Source organism: Notamacropus eugenii, chromosome 6 (assembly GCF_028372415.1).
Source record: "Notamacropus eugenii isolate mMacEug1 chromosome 6, mMacEug1.pri_v2, whole genome shotgun sequence".
NCBI classification, from domain to species: domain Eukaryota; kingdom Metazoa; phylum Chordata; class Mammalia; order Diprotodontia; family Macropodidae; genus Notamacropus; species Notamacropus eugenii.
In genome coordinates, this window is record NC_092877.1 from 383,405,218 (window position 1) to 383,425,280 (window position 20,063).

General features: G+C 47.9%; 1 protein-coding gene across 2 annotated transcripts in view; it reads left to right on the forward strand.

Annotated features, from left to right (window-relative positions):
• The first annotated feature begins 643 nt into the window (after positions 1-643).
• Positions 644-20,063, forward strand: part of CCDC50 (coiled-coil domain containing 50) — an 89,447-nt gene continuing 70,027 nt past the window's right edge. For both annotated transcript variants that reach the window (XM_072618866.1, XM_072618867.1), the window contains exon 1: positions 644-1,022. In XM_072618866.1, the coding sequence (XP_072474967.1) occupies positions 974-1,022 (49 nt within the window). In that variant the 5' untranslated portion in view covers positions 644-973. The remainder of the gene's footprint in view (positions 1,023-20,063) is intronic.

Here is a 20,063-nt window from a genome sequence, read left to right on the forward strand (position 1 = left end):
CTTTAGGGGTCACCAAGTCCCTCTCCTGTTCTCCAGATGAAGACATTGAGCTCCCCAGAGGTTTTGTGATTTGCCCAAAGTCACCCGGTGGGTTCGAAGGCGTGCCCTGGGACCCCTTCCGCAGCATTGCTCCGGCTTAGCTGAAGTGGGGGCTTCCAGCCAGGGGTCCCAAAGCGGAGTCTTGCCAACACAGGTCAGGCGTGGTACTCTGGGCTCCAGGCGTCCTCTGCCCTGGGCTGCGGGCCCTAGGCTGGCCTCCCTGGCAGAGGGAGGTGGCACCACGCCCGCACTGAGTGCCAGGGTTTGAAGTTGTCCCACTCGGGAGGAGCAAGAGGAGAAGGGAACAGGGGAAGGGGTGTCCAGCCGCCCCCACCCTGCCTGCCAGCTCCCCCCACTCTGTCCCCTAACCCCCGTGGCCCCTGGGCGCACTCCCAGGGCAGCTCTTGGGCAGGCTCCACACTGGGGGTGCAGTAGCAGCCAGGGGCCTGCAGGGGAGGCTGCCGTCCTCCGGCCAGACTGGCGATCGCGGCTCAAACCCGCAGCTCTCCCCGCCTCCCTGGGCTCGGTCCTTCCCGGCCGGCTTCCTGTCCCCTCTCTCTCGCCGTACCGGACGCTTTGTGTCAATTTCCTGGCTCGTTACTTTGTGTCAATGGGGAGCTGAGCCGGAGAAGAGGATGAGCAGGTGGTCCAGGTGGCTGCGGCTTCCTTAGTGCGGCCAGGCGAGCGAAGGGAGGGCGAGGCCGACCGGGAGGAAGAGGTGAAGGAAAGAGGTGAGGGCGCCCAGCCTGCTCGCCTGCTGCCCTCCTGCCCGCCTTTGTTCCGGAAGCCCTGCCCGGGGCTGCTCCCCAACCCCGGCAGCCCGCTCCTCCTCCCTCCGCGAGCCGGGCTGGGCGGCTCTCCGGGATCCCCGCCGTGAGCACAGCCCCTGCCGAGGCAGAAGCAGGAGCCGGGGAGAGGAGGCAGCGCTCTCAACATGGCTGAAATCAGCATCGACCAGTCCAAGCTTCCCGGAGTGAAAGAAGGTAAGGCCCCTGGGGGCCGAGGGGCCCCCCTTTCCTCCGCGCCCCAGGGCGCTGGCCAGGGAGGCTCCCGGGGGCGACGCGGTCGGGCTAGGCACAGGGGTGAGGGAAGGCTCGGAGTCCCTAGGACTCCCACTCGAAACCTGGCTCCTGCTTTCCTGTCCGGGAGCCCCGGTCAGCGGGCGGGGGGGACGGCCCCTCGCGACCCCGTGTCGCGGCCCTGCCAGCAGAGGGGGGCCCTCATGAAGCCCCCTCCCCAGGGCGCCAGGCTTTTCAGAAAGTTGACACTTGGGACGTCCTGGCCGGAAAAGCAGGGAGGCTGTAACTCCCCCTTCCCGACCCCGGGGCTCCTCCAGGAGGCTGGGGGCAGCTGTGGAGGAGAACTGGGGTTCGTCAGGCCCCCAGGCCCATGAAAGGGCCCCCAGGCGGGTTGGCTTTGCTTTGCCTTGAGGACAGTTCTCCTTGGTCCCTCGCCCCACTGAGCTGGGCCAGGGGGCCTGATGCTGAGCCGGGCGGGGGGGTGGGGGGGTTCGCGGGGGGGCGGGGAGGAGGCACCAGAGAAATGCAGCCCCCGAGAGCCCCCCAGCTGGGGAGGCCGGCCGGGCCATTCCTCTGGAGAACCCCTTCTCCCGGTCTGGCGCCAGATGTTCAGGGTGGACTGAAGGGTCTTGGGTAGGTGGGGTGGGAACTAAGGCCCCTTTGTTCTCTCTGTCATTTCTGCACAAAGCCTTGGCATCGCGGGCTCCTGGGGGTCTGAGCCTTCGCCGGAGGGTCAGAGACGAAAACAGCTGTGCCTTCCCAAGGCCTGGGCTTTGGGAGACTGGGGCTGAGGAGGGGCCCTCTCTGGGAAGTTGCTTCTGTGAGGCCTGGGGCGGGCCATTGTTTGGAAAAGGTTAGGGGGCATCTGGCTCAGCTGTCTGGGAGCTTTGGCATCCTAGGTTAACCTGGGACCACTGCTTGGCTGCTTCGGGGGCCTGGGAAGAACTTTGACCTTTGACTTGCAAATACTCTATTTTCTGCCTCTTCTGGACCTGGCCACAGAGTGACAGGAGCTTGTAAACTCCCTCTTTTCAGGGCCCAACTGGGCAGAGGGCCCTGGGCTACCACTTTCCTAACCTCTGTGCTCATCCCCAGGGAAGGCAATGTCTGGTTCTTGGGCTCTGGGTTGCTTTTCCAGACTTTGAATTTTGGTTTGCCTCATTCCCCCCACCCCCAACTCAGTGGACATTGTGTGAGTGAGGTTTCCCACCCAGACTTAGGGCACAGTGGGTGCCCAACATGTGAGATTCAACATGCCCCCTTTCTCTGGCCCAGCTTTCCTTGAAGTGGATGGCTCCTTCTCTTAGACTCTCTGGCTCCCTTCAAAAGTCAGCACTAGTCAGCCTCCTCCTTCCTACTTGAGATTTTCCCTGATGCTCCCCAGCTGTTGTTGTTGGGGGCAGCTGCTTTGTTGTTCAGTCATATTCTACACTTTGTGACTCTATTTGGGATTTTCTGGGAAAAGATACTGAATTGGTTTGTCATTTCCTTCTCTGTCTCATTTTACAGATGAGGAAACTGAGGCAAGCAGGGTGACGTGACTTGCCCAGGGTTACACAGTTAATAACTCAGAGGCCAGATTTGAGCTTGGGAAAATGAGTCTTCCTGACTCCAGGCCCAGTGCTCTAACCACTGTGTCTCTTAAAGTGCTTTATGTTTCCAGCTGATGAACTGAACCTCTAATGTTCCCGTGAGGGGACTGTGGGTCAGCATCTCTCTACATCTGAGTCTTTAGAGAGTTACCTAGTACATTGAGAGGTGCAGTAACTTACTCAGGCTCACACATTCTTCATGTGTCTGGGACAGGATTTATTGCATGTTTGTTTTGTACTTCTCTGTCTACTTGTTTGCTCTGTAAAAAGTAAGCTCCTTGAGGGCAGGGATCATCAGATCATAGGTCTAGAATGAGAAGAAACCTTAGAGGCAAAGACTTTAGCCCCTTCATTTTAAAGATAAGGAAACTGAGACTCAGAGAGGTTATGTGACTTGGACAGGGTCACGGAGACCATGTGTGCCTGAGTCTGGATTTGAGGTCATTTCTTTCTGACTCCACATTCACTGATTTATCCACTTCACCACACTGGCCCTCCTAAGGTTATAGAAGAAGAAACCAAGGTCCATAGAAGCAAGTCGTTTGCCCAAACTGAGATGAGATAGACAGAGACAGAGAGAGAGAGAAAGAGAGACAGACACAGGACCAAGCATACAGTAGGTGTTTAACAAATGATTGCTGATTAAATGAGATTTGGCATATGATGCTGGACATTTAAATTCATTTGAAAACTGGTAGGGCATGTCCTTATAGATATTTAATAAAGCTGCTGGTGTTTAATTTTTAAAAAACCAGTATTTATCCTAAGCATTCACTTTAATTTGATTGCCAAGATCAAAAAAGGAGCAGACTTGTAGGGATGGTTTTGATTCGTGGAGGATTCACACTCATTCCTTCTGAGGAGGGAACAGGGATAACCTTTTCTTGTGGCCTGTCCTTCCCTAACAATCTCTTGTGACCCTAATTAAAGAATTAAAGTAGGTGCCCAGCATCTGGGGAGCACATGCCCTGAGAAGGTGATGCTGGGGCTGTTCTGATGCTGAGGGAGTTTGGGAAGGATGTTTAGCACTTCTTTTAATAGGCAGGCTGCTGAAAAGGCTTTCTGAATCTCCTGAAAAGAAAGGCATCCTTCCCCTCACCCCTCCCATCCCCAGCTGTTACGGGACTCCTGAGCACAAAGTGGCCACTCTTGGGTGGGTTTGTCTGTAAGTTTATACTGGCACGTCTGGCAGAATGGGGGTTGGGAGGCAGAGTCTCCTAGAAAGGACTCTGCCCATCTGGCCCTTTTTTAGAAGGCCTACAGTTCTGAGCCCTTAATTATGTACATAATGGCAACAACCAGAAGCTGAGGACGGAGAAGAGAGATGCTCAGTTTTCTCTTTTCAGCTGCAATCTAGTCTCTGCCTCAGTGGACCTTTTTTTAGGGTGAGTGAAAAGAATTCATTATTTGGACATAGTGTTATTAATAGGGTTGCTCATGGCAGCTTTTATTGCCATCCTGTGGTGTGCTTATTTACAAGTAATGAGCAGCTTTAGATTTTCCCTAATCTCTAGCCCCTGACTCTCAGAGACCCATCACCCCAGCCTCCCCTCACTTGGGGTGGCTGGGGCTGCAGGCTTGATGTATTCCCTGCAGAGATGGTGTTTCCCTCTGCAGAGACAGGGATTCAGTCATTCTTTTCACATGACATACCTATTGGGCACCAAGTGTTACCTGACCATGTGATTATAGGGCAGCCTACATTGCTGTGTGGGTGGATGGGGGATATCGTTGGAGGAGGCACAGTAGGACATAGAGAAATCCTTGATGTGGGACTCAGAGGCCTGGATAACACCTTGGCTTTGCTATTTCCTATCCCAAGTGACCTTGGACAAGTTACTTAACCTGTATTCCTTTAGTTTCCTTCTCTGTAAAATGGGGGGGGGGGGTTGGCATTCTGGGGAGTGATTTGGAAGCATGCCTGAAGGCCTGTAAACTGGGAGTGCCCTTTGACCCAGCAATAGTACTTCTAGTCTGTATCCCAAAGAGAGCAAAGAAAAGGGAAAAGGATTATTTGTACAAAAATATTTAAACAGCTCATTGTGTGATGGCAAAGATTTGGTCATTGAGGGGATGCCCATCAGCTGGGTAATGGCTGGACAAGTTGTGTTGTATGGTTGTGATGGAATACTGTTGTGCTATAAGAAATGAGGAGGAGGAGGATTTCAGAGAAAGCTAGGAAGGCTTTTATCCACACATGCAAAGTGAAGCGCAGAGAATCAAACTCTGCCCATAGTAACAGCCCTATTGGAATGATGACCAACCGTGAAAGACTTCGCTGCCCTCATCAAGACTGTGATCCCACACAGCTCTAAAGGTCCCGTGATGTAAGAAGAAATGCTGCCCACCTCCAGAGAGGGAACTGATGAACTCCACGTGCAGACTGACGCTTATTTTGTACACTTCTTTTTATTGTTTCCTTTTGTTTGTGTGTGTGCTGTTTGCAACATGGCTACATTTTACAACATGGAAATCTGTTTGGCATGACCGCACATGTATAATGAGATCATAGTGTTTCCCTTCCCGAGGTGGAGGGAGGGGTGGAAGGGAAGGAGACAATTGGAACTGAAAATGAAAATGTATATATATGGGACTGTATAAAATATATAGTTCAAGCCTCTCATTTAAGAAGAAAAAAATATTTATTGTGTTCAGTATTTCCCAATTACATGTAAAAAATTTACCATGCGTGTAATCGGGAAATGTTGGGCAAAATAAATACTTCTTTTCTTTTTAAACGAGAGGTTTGGGCGAGATCATGGACTGTAGTCATTCTAGGTCTAAGTCTGTGAGCTCCTGGATCACCATGGATTTACGAAACGCCTCCTTTTCGCAAGGTCCTGTGCTGGGGCCTAGGGATAGAAATGAAAAAGAAAACAAGCCCTTTCTGTCACCGACGTGGAAATCAGTCATTACAGAGTATACACAAAGTAATAGAAGATGGTATGGGGTGCTGGATGAGGAAGCAGAGGACTTGAGTTCCAGTCCCAGGTCTCCTAGGCCCTCCTTTGTGGCTTTGCGCAAGTCCCCTCACTAATCTGTGCCTTTTCTCTGATCTGTAAAATGAGGAAGTTGGGGGACAGTTGGTCTTTCAAGTCTGAAATGTTTGTTCATGTGTGTCTGTGAATTTTGGGTGAGTGCTAATAAAGTGGGCACAAAGGAGGAACACTCTGAGCTGCACTTGGCAGTCTTTGTGGAGGTTGAGGAGCAAGTGCATCCCAGGCTTACAGACCTGAGGAACAGCATGGTCACTGCTTCGGCAGGATTAGCCTCATGCCCGTTTAATTTCTTACCAGAAGACCAACAGCAGTTTCTAAGCCTAGACTGCAGGTGCCAGCGGGAAGACAGGATGGACAAGTGAGTATTGTTCATGTAACCGTTATGGATTAGGTGTGGGACTGGGTTCAGAGGCAGCTGGATGGGGTCGAGGCTTGTGCTGGCCTTGGAGTCAGTAAGGCCAGACTTCACATCCTGCCTCAGACATTTATCAGGTGTGTGATCCAAAGCAAATTACCGGACATCTCTCAACCTCTGTTTGGACATTTGTAAAATGGGGGTAATAATAGAGTTCTTTCACAAGATTGTTGTGAGGATCACCTAAAGTGAAATAAAAGTGGCAGCTGTCATCATGGTTTACTGTTTCTCCTGCATGCAGGGCACTGTGCTACATACCACAAGTGGGGTCTCAGGCTGCCTGGGAGGGAGGGACGCTTGGGATCCTTGGTCCATCTCATGCAGCCACTCCCTCCAGTGATACAGATTGCAATCCACCTTCATCCTTTAATCCTTTCTGGCTCTTGTTCAGACTTTACCTGATGAGCTGGGGGCTTTCCTTGAATTCTCTTGATGTCGGGATCTGCCTGGCACAGTCAGCCCTCTCATGGTAGCCTGTGATTGGCTCACCTTCTTTTCTAGGCATCCACCTCTATTGACATCACAGATGCTTCTCTCCCACAAGAATTGGCTGGTATCAGATTGGGGCTTGCCATACTCCCTTTGTCTGTTTGCCCTTAGGGGACGCGTTGCCCTACGAGTCCACTTTACTTCTGCTGAGGTTGTCTTCCTCTGCCTTCCAGTACTCAGAACCACAAGAGAGCAACAAAAGAATGTTGTTATTTAAATCACAGCCTCAAGACAGGGTCCTCACTCTGTCCTTGGTGGAGAGATGATGTGGGTGGGGGAGAAATGACAGCATACTTGCCCTGAAGGTGCTCTTCCCCCTCAGAGGAGAGATGAGCAGATGTGGAGCTGTCACATAAGGGATCAAGGTGGAAACGTTGAGTATCTTTTTTTGGGATAGGGATGTGGAGACCAGATCTGGGACTATTTCATCAGTGTAGGAAATTCTGGGTGAGAACATTTCTCCTGCTGGTATAGCAGCTGAATCTTGGACAGCTCCTTGAGGGCCCTAGGGGTTTCAAGGACTTGCCCAGGGTCTCAGAGCCAAGGATGTCAGATCTTGAACTCAGGTCTTCCTATACCTGGAACTGATTCTCCACTCCACCCTGCTTGCCTTTTGGTACTAGGTATTACATACTAGGGTTTGGACCCAGTTACATTGGTAAGTTGTAGAGCTGACCATCCCTCATTTTTTTTTTTGACTTATACTTTCTTTGTAGAACAAATAAGTGTGTTCATTCTGTTATATTTTCAGTACCATTAAAATAGCATTTAACTCTGATGCCGAGGTAATTAAATATAGAAGGTGTCCATGGTTTTTTGGGAGTACTTGATGTGCTCAGGTTTTATTTTTGTTTCAGCAGCTGACAGTCGGTGAGCTATACAGTAAGTCATACCTCTGCCTCAATTTCTCCATTCATAAAAATGATGATGAAAAAAATGCCCCATGAGAGGAATGAGAGAATGAAGGACATGGTATTGAAGATCTTTTAGCTTCTTAAAAAAGGCATTTGGAAGGAACAGTGCTTGAGAGAGAAAAAAGGAGCTCAAAGGAAAGGATTTCATTACCCTGGCAGCCTTTCTCAAGGCTTTACCATATTTGGGCAGGTACCTCTTTATTGATTACAGAAGATTGTTGGAGGATGAACTTCAGGTATGTGTTCATGTCCCCACCTTGCTTCATCACAGTAGCAGCTCATCCCTGCTGCATCTTGATGATGGTTGTTAAGAGAGGATGGGGGCTCATAACCTTGGTCATCCTCAAGTAGATCGATGTAGGGAGTGGCGATTCCCTTAGAATTTTAGAATGGGAAGGGATGTCAAGCCCATCTCTTCAACAGAATCAGTTCTGCCTGGCTGAATGAAGATGGAGCAGAGGCAGGGCTCTGTCAGTCCAGAGGCCTCCCTGGCCTGGGCTTTGGACACATCTAGTGCTAGTTCTCCAGCATTTTCAGGTAAGAAAGGCTTTTCCCACAAGACTCTCCTGATGCCTCAAGCTTCTTACTTGGTTCCATTGTGACCATGTGAAGGGAAGAAGTCCTTCTAGGTCTAGCCCTCTTCCTTCTCTGCCTTCTTAAGCTGGACTGATGGAACATGCTTCCCCCTTCTCCCAATAAATACCTTGGGTGATCACTGGGAGCTCGGAGGAGGCCCACAACTGTCCTTCGGGGGACTTGCTGTGGCGCTTTGTAGGTTTTCTTGCTAGGCTGTCATTTGTCACTCTGTCTGCCTTCCAGTATTTCTAATAATCCCTTCCCCCCTTCAAATGAGCTACTTTTAATGTGCTGGAGGCCAGAGACCCAACAGCTTCTTTATCTCAATCATAAAAGTGCTCAAATGTCTTCTGGTGTTCTAGGCACTGTGCAAGGAACTAGGGAGGGAGTAGGCTTTTACATAGCCCCTACTATGTGCCAGGCACTGTGTTAGCAGCTAGTGAGGCAGTAAGCTTTCACATAGTACCTACTATGTGCCAGGCACTCTGCTATAGAAGCTGGAGTTTCAGAGATACAGTTACAAAAGTGCCTGGCCTCAGGGAGCCACAACATTTCACTGGAATGGGAGCGTGACATGACAACAAATCAGAACACACAGTTTGAGAAGGACAAGAACTCTCCCAGCTGAAAGCACTGGTGAAGGTGTCCTTGAAAAAAAATGTACCCTTGCAGGACTGAAGTCAGATCAAGATTGTGAAAGGTAGAGGTGAGGAGGAAAGTGATTCCACATCTGCAAGGTGGCCTAGACAAAATCTCAGAGGCAGAAGAAGGAGGAAGGTTGTGGACTCAAATCTGGAAACGTTCTGATAGTGCTGTTTGACTGAAATATGATGCTCATAAAGGTGTCATCAAATCACATATTCCAGAAGGAAGGAGAGCTTAGGGGGCCATGAGTACCTTCTCATTTAACAGGTATGAAATTGAAGTCCGGGGCAGCTAACCAACTTGTCCAGGGTCCTCTACGTGTTCAGAACCAGCATTTGAGTCAGATCTCTCTGATGCCATTTCTGAACTTTTCACTGCAGTATTTTGAATCAAGGCTGAGAAATGAGGTTGGAGCAAGATTATGCAGGCCTTAAATGCCAGGCCAGGAAGTCTATGGAAACAAGGGAGGCAGGTGGTTTGTCTAGTTCCTTCAGAAGTATATTTTGGACACTGCATAGAGAAAGGGTTAAAGGGAACAATTAGAAACAGAGACCCAGTAGATGGGTCTTGTAGGAGATCAGGAGAGAGCTAATGAAAGAGGTGCTACCCAGCTGAGTGGAGAGAAGGACCAGATTTGAGACACATAGTAGACTAAAACTCAGTATAGACTGGATGAGGGGCCTGGGATAGGACAGGGAAAAGTCAGGCTTCCTTTGGATTTTGTGAACCTAGGCACTGGAAGGTTGGTAGGGCCCTTGACTTACAAAGGGAGTTTTCTAGGAAGAATGAGTTTAAGGGAGAAGAGGATTTTGAATGTGACGAATCTGAGATGTGAGCAGGGCATCCAAGCATGAATGGTTAGCAGACAATTGAAGCTGCAGCCTCAGAGCCAAAGAGAGAGGTTAGGGCTGGGTGTAGAAATCTGGAAGTCATCTCTGTAGAGGAAATTCATGACTGAATGAGCTCCCCAAGAAGACCATACAATTATAAATCAAGGAAGAGCAAATAGACACTGGCAGAAAACTGTTCTAATATGGGTAGTACATGAAATTAATGCATCTGCTTTGGTCCCTTTGTTAGCTGCTCAGGAGCTGGTTTTATTTTCCATAGTCAGGTGACCGAATAGGTGAGAGGTCACTTCATTTCTCTGGCATCCCTTACTGTGATTGCTGGTACCAGCCAAATCTCAGCTGTTCCAGATCAGAAAACCCCTTGTTGGATGTCCATCAATTGGGGAATGGCTGAATAAATTATGGTATATGAATGTAATGGAGTACTATTGTGCCATAAGAAATGATGAACAAGAAGACTTCAGAGAGGCCTGGAAGGACTTATATGACCTGATGCTGAGTGAAAGGAGCAGAACCAGGAGAACTTTGTGCACAGCAACGACCACAGTGTGTGAGAGTTTTTTCTGGTAGACTTGGATTTTTGTAATAACGCAGAAACTTCTTATTAAAAAAAAAAATCCCAAAGGTGGTTCTCAAGGCAAGATGCCTTCCACACTCAGAGAAAGAAATATGGAAGTCACTCACAAAATGTAGCAGATCATGTTTGTGTATGTGTTTGTGTATCATGTTCTGATTTGTTATACGATTTCTTTCATTTATTTTAGTCTGACTACATAGCATGACTATAGTGAAAATATACTCAATAGGAAAGTATATGTAGAATCTATACAGAATTGTATGCAGTCGCAGGGAGGGAGGGGGGTAGTGGGGGGTAGGTGGGGGCGGATAAAATCTCAATTGTATGGCAGTGATTGTTAAACATTAAAAAATAAAAATTAAATTAAAAAAAAAGAAAGAAATAAACCTTTATTAAGTGCTAAAAAAAGAAAAAAAAGAAAACCCCTTGTTAGCCAGATATGGTGGCAGTCACCATTGGTCCCTCCTGCCTTTTGCTGCATTGTTCACTTATGAGTCACAAAAGTGTGAAGAAAAGACCACAAGGAAAAATTGTTACCTGTTCTATAGTGTTTTCATTCTCAGCGTGTTAGTGCTGGCAGGGGATCATTGAGTCCAGTACCCTTTCATTATATTAATGAGGGAGTTGAAGCCTAGAGGAGGTTCTTCCCAGTGGCCAACCAGGTGGTAGGTACAGCGTGGCAGAACCAGGAGGTAAACCTGGTCTCTCGAGTGCCAGTTGGCATAGCTCTGGGCAAGAGAGGCTGAATGTATTCTTTTTCAGAGATACCAATAATTCTAAAGAGATTTCTTTTTGGTCTTTTCATTTTTACTGTGAAAATAACAATCATCAATAAATGAGTATTTCAGTATCCAAAGAAGAGTAAAAAATGGGATTGGATGTGAAGCTGTGAACTTTCATCGGATAACGTCGTTTTGTTTTCTTTTGTTTATAGCACATATTCAGTTTTCCTTTGTCAAGGCAGAATTGGTCTGTGTCTCCTTCTGAACTCTTAAATGATGTACCCAACGAACTAAGTTAAATAACACAGTGGGTACCCCACGTGCACCAGGGAGGATGTTCTAGATTGAGCTGTAAGTCGGAGAACCTTACCAACAATGCTGCTCTCCCCAGAGAGGCCCAATAGAACATAAACTGCTTGAGGACAAGGGATGCTGGTTTGTTCTTTGGGTCCCCAGCACATAGCACTGGGCCTCAAACATTATTTGTGCCTAATAGATGATTGTTAAATTGAATGAGAAGTTTAGGGTTTAACTACACTTCCTGCTTGACCCTTCCCCCAAGGCCCTACAGCACATTGTATAGTGCTTGGCATGTCCTGGACACTTCATAAAATTTATTGACTGACTGACTGACTACATACATTCTCCCATCATGCACCTGGGCATAGTTTGTCTCATCTGTGTTTCAGTCCCAGAGAGCTTCACTCCCCCTGTCAGCTCAGTGCGGCTGCTTCATCTGATCTCATCGTGGCTCAACTGAGGCTTCATTGTGTGTCCCTAACACATTTCTTCTGTCTGTCCCATGTGTGGTCATCCCGCTGCAGCTGTGTGTACAATTATTGGCCCCTGGCCCTGCCTCTCAGCTCGTCACTGACTGTTCTCTCTGATTCAAGGGTAACCCACCAGGGGCACCAGGAAGCTGGCTGTGATGTCTAGACTCAGGATCCACATATTGTGGTCCTTTGTGGGCTAACACACATTGTAGGCTAACATACATCTGTTGCTCTGGGTACCTTGATGCTGGCCTAGGCTTGAGGACCTCCTGTCTCCTGTCCCAGCCACCATTTTGTGGTACCTCACTGCAGTTCCCAGGCTCAGTTTCTCCTCTCTGATCTGTCATCCACTTAGTCTCATTCCACTGTCCACCAGCTTTAGGCCAGAATGCTAGGAGCTAGCTGATGCCACCAGAGTAGAAGTCCCCTGCTAGGGCTTTCAGTATTCTTTCTTGTTTGTTTGTTTTTCTGTCACAAAGTCAGCAAACGATTTCCATATGTAAAGAGCACAAAAAGAAGATTGCATTTGTTGCTTTTAGAAAATATTGAATTTTGCCTGGTCATCACCCCGTTCTGGTCTTGTTGAGTCCCCTCTGGCACTTCTGTGTGTCTTTAATGTTCCCTTGGCCTTCTTTTCTTCCTTTCTTTTTCCTTTTTAAAATCATTACTCCTTTTCCTAGCACTGCTCCTCCCCCATAACACGTAGAGGCGACGGGGCTTGCTTCTTCTTACTCTGAGCACATGGGCTCCCAAGAAACATGGGAAACAGCTGCTGAGCAGATGGATGTGAGCAGGGTGAGGAAGGCACCCAGAGCCAGGCACATGGAGCTGCCGCCACATTGTCGTTTTCATCATGTTCCTTTCAAAGAGCAGAACCAGGGGATGCCTGCTTGTTCCCTGCTTAGCACCTAGTGGCTTATGCTGGTGCAGGAACTGTTCAGGGACTTTCCTGTTTACGAGGTGGAAGTATTCCCCTTCTGAGAGGAGGAGGAGGGTGGAGGCATTGGACGAAGGCCAAGCCTGGAAGGTTAGAAAGTCAGTACAAGAGACTTTCCAGGCTTCCACTTTCTCTAGGAGAGCTCATGTCCAAAAGGCATCATTAATGATAATCATGACAACCTCCATTTACATATTGGTCTAATGTTTGTGAGGCATGTTTTAGATATGCAGTATCCCATTCGATGCTCACAACAAACCTGAGAGGTTATTATTGGGATTAGATTGTTTGCAAGTCTTAACATGCTGTCTAAGTGTTGATAAGTTGTCATCCTCACCACCACCACCTCCATCCTCATCTCTACCACCGTTACCACTGTCATCACCACCGCCACCACCACTGCCATCACTGTCACCACCACCCTCATCACCACCGCCGCCACCACCTTCACCACCACCCTCATCCTCACCACCCCCTCCATCCTCATCACCGCCACCTCCACCACCCTTGTCTCCACCACCTCCACCACCCTCGTCACCAACACCCTCATCACCACCACCCCCTCCATCCTCATCACCACCACCTCCACCACCCTCATCACCACCACTGCTACCACCGTCACCACCGCCACAACCACCCTCATCACCACCACCACCACCACCACCACCAGCGTCACCACCACCATCACCACCACCGTCACCACCACTGACATAACCATCACCACCGCCACCACTGTCACCACCACCCTCATCACCACCACCATCACCACCACCCTCATCACCACCACCATCACCACCACCCTTATCACCACCACCACCATCATCACCATCCTCCTCCTTCTCCTCCTCATCATCTCCACTTTATAAATGAAGTGACTGAGGTTGGAAGATGTTCAGTAACCCACTGACGGCCAAATGGGAAGAATAAACAGGATATGAAATCAGGTTTTAATGAACACAAGTCCAACCCACTAGACACCACCACTAGGGCCTTTCCAAAGTGGGCAGGCAGGACAACTTGGTTGCTCCTTTTCTTTCTCCATCCTCTGTGGTGGTCTATTGGTGCCCTCCTGTTGGACAGTTGGCCGTACTGGCAGCTAGGTGGCCCAAGATCTCGAGCAACCAACTTGGAGTTAAGAAGACCTGAGTTCAAATAGAGCCTCATAACCTTCCTAGCTATACTTCCTTTACCAGTTTCCCTGCCTTAGTTTTTTTTAGTTGTAAAATGGGGATAGGAAAAATCCTCTACCTCCCAATGTTGTTGTGATGATAAATTGAGACATCATTTATGTAGAACTCTGAAAACCTTGAAGTACCATCTGCGTACGGGTGGTGGTTCTTTGTCGTTGAAAAGCTTAATTTGTCTCTTTCAGAAGGGAGGGGGGTATCACGCATCATGTTGGCTGCTAGTCTGACCATTTCTGAATAATGACAAGGCTACTAAAAATAGCCTTCATGAGTATACTGAGTTACAGTTTACCAAGACTTTCTTCATAACAGCCCCATAAGAAACCTTGCTGTTCTCTAGCACCTTGGGAGAATCTCCCAGGGACAGCTAACCTTGATTAGAGATTTTCTTGTTAATGTTTTTCAGCTGTTTTCAGCCATGCCCCATTCTCTGTGACCACATTTAGAGTTTTTTTGACAAAGATGGTTTGCCCTTTCCTTCTCCAGATCATTTCACAGATGAGAAAACTGAGGCAAACAGCTAGTAAGTGTTTGAAGCCAGATTTGAACTCAGGAAGAGGAATCTTCCTGACTTTAGGACCAGTATTCTGTCCACTGTACCACCTAGCTCTCCCTCCTTCCTTCCCCTACTTCCCAGACTGAACTCCTGAAGGGCAGGAAATATCTCCTGTCTTCAGATTCCCAGAACCTAGCAGAGTGGTTTACACCTAGAAGATGCTTAATAAATGCATATTGGATCAAATTCCTAACCTACTGCTCTGTGAAGCTAACTGCAGGGTGGGTCGCCCAGTCACCAAGCTTACTGATGCTAATTCAGGCTCTGTGAACAATATCTTACTTAAATTTAGATTGTCAGGATACACAAAAGGATACATGTGTGTTTACCTAGAGTTTTTATGTGTGGGGGCGTGGGTGAAATTCTGTTGCCTGGTAAGATGCTACTTTGTGGCTCTTATCCCGTAATAGAGAGTTACAATTTTTTAGATGTCATTGGGGTCATATGGTGGTAAATAGAAATGTATTCCTGTGGCTGCATATTGGCTGAGAAAGCCCCAGATTCACATTACTATGTTGTATTGTATTTTATTTTTCTTGTCAGACATTTCTAATTACATTTTAATCTGGTTTGAGATACACTCAGGGAGTTTTGCTGGCCTGTCCTGAGTTTGAAATCTTTCCCTTACGCTGTCCTTTGAAGGAGCAGGAGATGCTTCTCCTGGAGAAGAGAAAGCTTAGGAAGGAAGAGGGGGGATCCCTATCAGTCTTCAGATATTTGAGTGGTTGTCATGTGGATCACATAGCAGTCCTGTTCTCCTGGCCTCCAGATGCCAGAACTTGGAGCAAGAGAAATTTTAAAGGGGGAAAGATTTAGACTCGATGTCAGCAAAGATTTCTCCCACTTAGAGCTGTGTTGACATGAAATGGGCTACCTTGGAGTAGAGGGATGGTGGTTTCCTCCTCACACCCAGGAGAAATGACCACTTAACCTGTGGATTTTAGTTTAGGTACAAGTGGAATTAAATTGCCACGGAGGCTCTTTACAATTCTGAGATCTTGTTAACCTGACTTAGTGATAAATCTGTTCTCATGACAACTTTGCTACTGAGTGAAGAAAAAAAAGGAAAATGGGTCCAGTGGAACAGAAGAGAAACCACAGACAGGACCTAGGACAGAGGCACGACAAGGACGGGAGTCCAAATGAAGTTGGAGCTTGCTGTACTTTTCTTCTAAAACATATTCACTTTGAAAGTAGCTCATTTGAACAACACAACAGATAAAAGTCATAGATTAAGAACAAAGCCTGGCGTTGGTGTGATGGGTTCAAAGCAAAGGTGGCGTGCCCTCCTCTCTGGAAAGGGAAAGTTGTCTGGAGAAAGTGGTCTGATGGATTGATAGAATTATTTATAGGTAGAGGATTGGGAAGGCATTTTAGCTATAGTTAACAGTGTAGAGAAGCCCTGGAGATGAGAAAGGTGGGCTGATATCCCATTGTAGAGGGTCTTGAATGCCAATCTAAGACGTTTGGATTTTATTTGATGGCGGCAGGAAGGTACTGAAAGTGTTGATAGAAGAGTTATGTGATCAGATTGCAGAGTCTACCCCTGCTAAGGAGCACTGGAGCAGAGTCTGCTTTGTCTGCTCTGCTCCCCTCCCCATTGTGCCATTAGGGTTAGTGTTCAACACTTTACGAGTGTAAGGGCGCTCCCCCCACTCCCTGTCCTTCTCAATAGGTATTATATATCATATCAATCATATCACATCACATCACATCACATCGAATCATAGCTCATGTGATCTCGTGTGTGTGTGTGTGTGTGTGTGTGTGTGTGTGTGTGTGTGTGTGTAGGAATTGGTAGAGCTCACTTCTGTCGTTTGAAACTGAAGCATAAAGAATCTCTGTTTCTCTCCACAGAGCACATCATGGAACTGAGATCGTCACTGATAAAAGCAAGAGGGTGTACTGGGCAAAAATCTCAATCTCCATCTCTCCCTCTCTATGTATGTGTGTGCGTGTACACACATATGTGCATATACACACAACACATATGTATATAGGCATGTATACATGCATGTGTGCATGTATATGTGCGCTTATATACATGTAGGCACACAAACCCATACCCATGTATGAATGTATGCATGTATATATGTATACACACACATTTTTTTCTGAGCCCAGATGTGAAACACCTGTTTGGATGTTAGTCTGATTCTGCATAATAGAACCTTATAAAGTAAAAGACAATCCTTCACAGTAGAAACACATTTGGCAGTTTGTTCCTCAGTTCTGAGACAAGCTGGCCTTAGTGTATTTTGGCTTCCTTTCCGAGGAAACTACAGGAGAGCACAGGTGAACTTCCAGGTCTGATCTGAAGGTTAAATCCACACCAAAGTGGAGAAGTCAGGTTCCATAGAACGTAGGCTGGTGAAGCTGAGGGAATTAGCAGAAGTTCCCAGTCCGGGTAGGGACAGGCCCTTGGGGCCCTGGACTTCCCAGGCTGTCTTGCCCTGGGCTGTGCTGTGGGAGTAGGCCTGGTAGGTCATTTCCAGGAGCCTCTCTCAGAGAGCTGCCACAGGCCCAGAAATGACTGACCCAGGTACCAGAGCACTCATTTGATGAGAGTGACTGTTTTTCCTGTGATCCTGGGGAGTTTGTGGGAAGGACTCCTTGAGAAGGGAAGCTTCATTGTTTTTCCTAAGACCCTGGATTGAATGAAAGGCCATTGGAGCAATCACCAATGGAGGCTTTTCTCCAGATGGAGGAGAGAGGAGGACTGCAGTCTAGCCTGCGTAAGAAGTAACATGAATTGGTGATCGGGTGGTGGCGATCTATTTACTTACTTATTTATTTGTTTTTAAAGAAAAGTTCAAGTAAGAGGCATGAAATGTCAAGTCGATTATGTAAGAGGCTGAACTTGGGCTGCTGGTCAGGCGGATGTGAGCGTTAGGGGCGATGGTCCTTGGTGATGCCTGTGGTTTTTGTTTTATACGTTTAAAAAACATGATTCTGAGAAGGGTCTTGAGACTTCCCCAGACTACTGGCAAAGGGGTCCATGATCTCCCCTCCCAAAAAGTAAGGAACCCCTCAACTTTGAGAGTTGGCTGGGCTGCTGAGCAGTTCAATGACTTCCCCAGGGTCATACAGTCAGAGTGTATCAGAGGGAGGATTTGAATTCAGGTCTCCCTGACTTGGATGCCAATCCCTACCCACTGAACAGTGCTACCTTTCCATAGTAATACTTATATGATTTATATAGAGGAGGGGTGGGAAACTTGCAGCCTTGAGGCCACTCGTAGCCCTCTAGAACCTCAAACACAGTCCTTTTAACCAAATTCAAACTTCACAGAACAAATCCTCTTAATAAAGGTATTTGTTCTATAAAACTTGGCCTCAGTCAAAAGGCTGTACCCAAGGCCCTAGAAGACCACAGGTTTCCCCACCCCAGGATAGCATAATACCATACAGTGGAATATAATAACAATAATTTTCTTATTAACAATAGCAAGAAGACCTAATAGTTTCCTAGGGCTCTAAGGTTTGCAGAGCGCTTTCTTATAGCAGGCTTTCTTAGTGAAAGTATTATTATTGTGGGATGAAGAGACTGAGGGTCTGAGGAGCTCCCTGATATTTTCAGGATAGTACAGTAAGTGCCGCCTGCAATTAGCTTTAAGCCAAGATGTCTCTACCCTCTGGGCTACACAGGCTGTGTAGCTTAAAGTTGCTAGTTCTGGCCCTAGGGATCAAACAAGCCTAATTCACTTTTTTCTCCAAATATCTGGAGAGGTCAGGTTCTTTCCCAGTAGTCACCAGCAGCCTCCACCATCGTTGTGATCTTCATTGTCTTCACAATCTTCTTCCTTCTCCACCTCCACCACCACCATCACCTTCTCTTCCTTCTTCACTTGAACCCTGTCTTCCTCAGTCTGAAGTCTGCTCACAGTATCCAATGTAGCTTGCTGGTACAGTAGATAAAGTGTTAGATCTTGAACGTGAAAGACTTGAATTCAAACCAAGTCTTAGATACTTATTAGCTCTAAGACCCTGGACAAGTCACTTAGCTGTCTGCCTCAGTTTCTTCCAGCATAAACTGGAAATAACAATAGCTCCCACCTTCCAGGGTTGTGAGAATGACATGCGGTCATATTTGTGAAGCTGTTAGCACAGTGCCGGGCACATGGTAGGGCCTGATAAATGCTCACTTCTTCCCTTCCTTCCGCACTGCCTCTTAGCCCTCACACCACTTTGGAGACATACCTATAGCAGTTACCAACTTTTCTTTCTGATGAGTTGGATGATCACAAGGCTTTTGCGCTGCCTCCACAGCCTCCAGACCCCAGCCATGGTCGTCTGATCTACTGATGGAAGCAAATGGCAAGGTTTTCAACTGAGAGGTAGCACTAAGGGGGAGCCAAGGGCATTTGAAGGAAGGATGCAAAGTTTTGGAAAGGCTTCAGTGGTGAGAGGGACAGTGCCTTACTGTGGTGAGGGCCCAGCTGAGATTGTGTGACATGAATTTGGGGTGAATCCTGTGCTGTAATTTTATGATTTTCTCCAGCTTTGTTTAGCGGTGTGTCATCAGGAGCCAAAGCAGTGGATAGTTGTTATTATCCAGGCCTGACAGGGAAAGGTCTGTGCTAGGATGGGGGGTGGGGGCAGTGAGGGACTTTGGGGGAAAAAGAAGACAGTGTAGAGTGAAAGTGGTTCACCAGGTGATCAGGATGGGAAGACAGCTTGCAGCCTGTGTGAGGGTGGGTAATGTCCTCAGAAAGAAAGGAGGAATTGAGGAGACTGGAGGTCATGGTGTGGTTGAAGGATTGAGTTTGGGGGTGCAAGGCAGAGGGAGAGTTGGAAGGCAATAGATGGGAATTTCCGAACTCCTGGACATGGATGGATCTTGTGCATTTGTGGGTGAGGACAAGCTCCAGGGCATGGCTGACCTGAGTATCTGAGATGGCCCATGAGGGAAGGCTTCCAGGCACGTTGAGGGTAGCAGTTGGGCCAGAGCTTCTTGTTTTTCTCCTGCTGCCTCTCCACATCTTCTGCCAGGCACCAGGCCCCAGCTCTCCTAGCGAAAGCCCCATTCCCTTGTATGGTGCTTTCTCTCCCTTGATAACAGCTCCGTCTTGGTGTCTCTCCTCCTCCTCCCCCTTTGCAGCTTCTTAGGACAAGACCAGGGACTGTCCTGGTTGTTTTGTATTCCCAGAACTTCACTTTTCATGAAATACTTGCTGACAGACTGTTTACTTGCTGCTCTGTGACTTAGCCACCGAAGACAGTTTAATACCCTCCTTGCCCAAGCACTGTTTTACAAATGAAGAAACTGAGGCCAGCTGGGATGGTGGGAGAGGTCCACATACCTCACTTGAGGTAGCAGTGGATGGGTGGCAAGGCCAAATCTGCCTCCTGACTCAGGGTTCAAGTGGCTTGGAGCTTTGAAATAGGGTTCCTTAAAGGGAACTTCCCTGGCTTCTGAATAAAGGGAGATGGGTGCCGGCCTCCTCCTTCCTCTCCTCAGGCCTCTCGTTTGTGTGTCTGTTTCTAAGGCAAATGGCAGAACTTTCGCCAGTTGAGCTTGGGAAGGAATTTGAGCCAGAAACAGTTGCCATGTTTCATTAGCTGTTGTGAACATAAACAGGCCAGAGAAAGTGAAAGTGGTAGCTGAGTCCTTTACCCTGCTCTCACTTTGGCTTCGTGAGCCTCCTGCTTGCTAGCTCAGGCCTGGGCCCCAACTGGTAAACTCTGCCTCCGTTCAAGGAGTTGTGACTTCCACCAGCAGGCCCCCTGGGCTTTCCGGCCTTGCAGAGGGCAGGGCAAAGTTCACAGTTA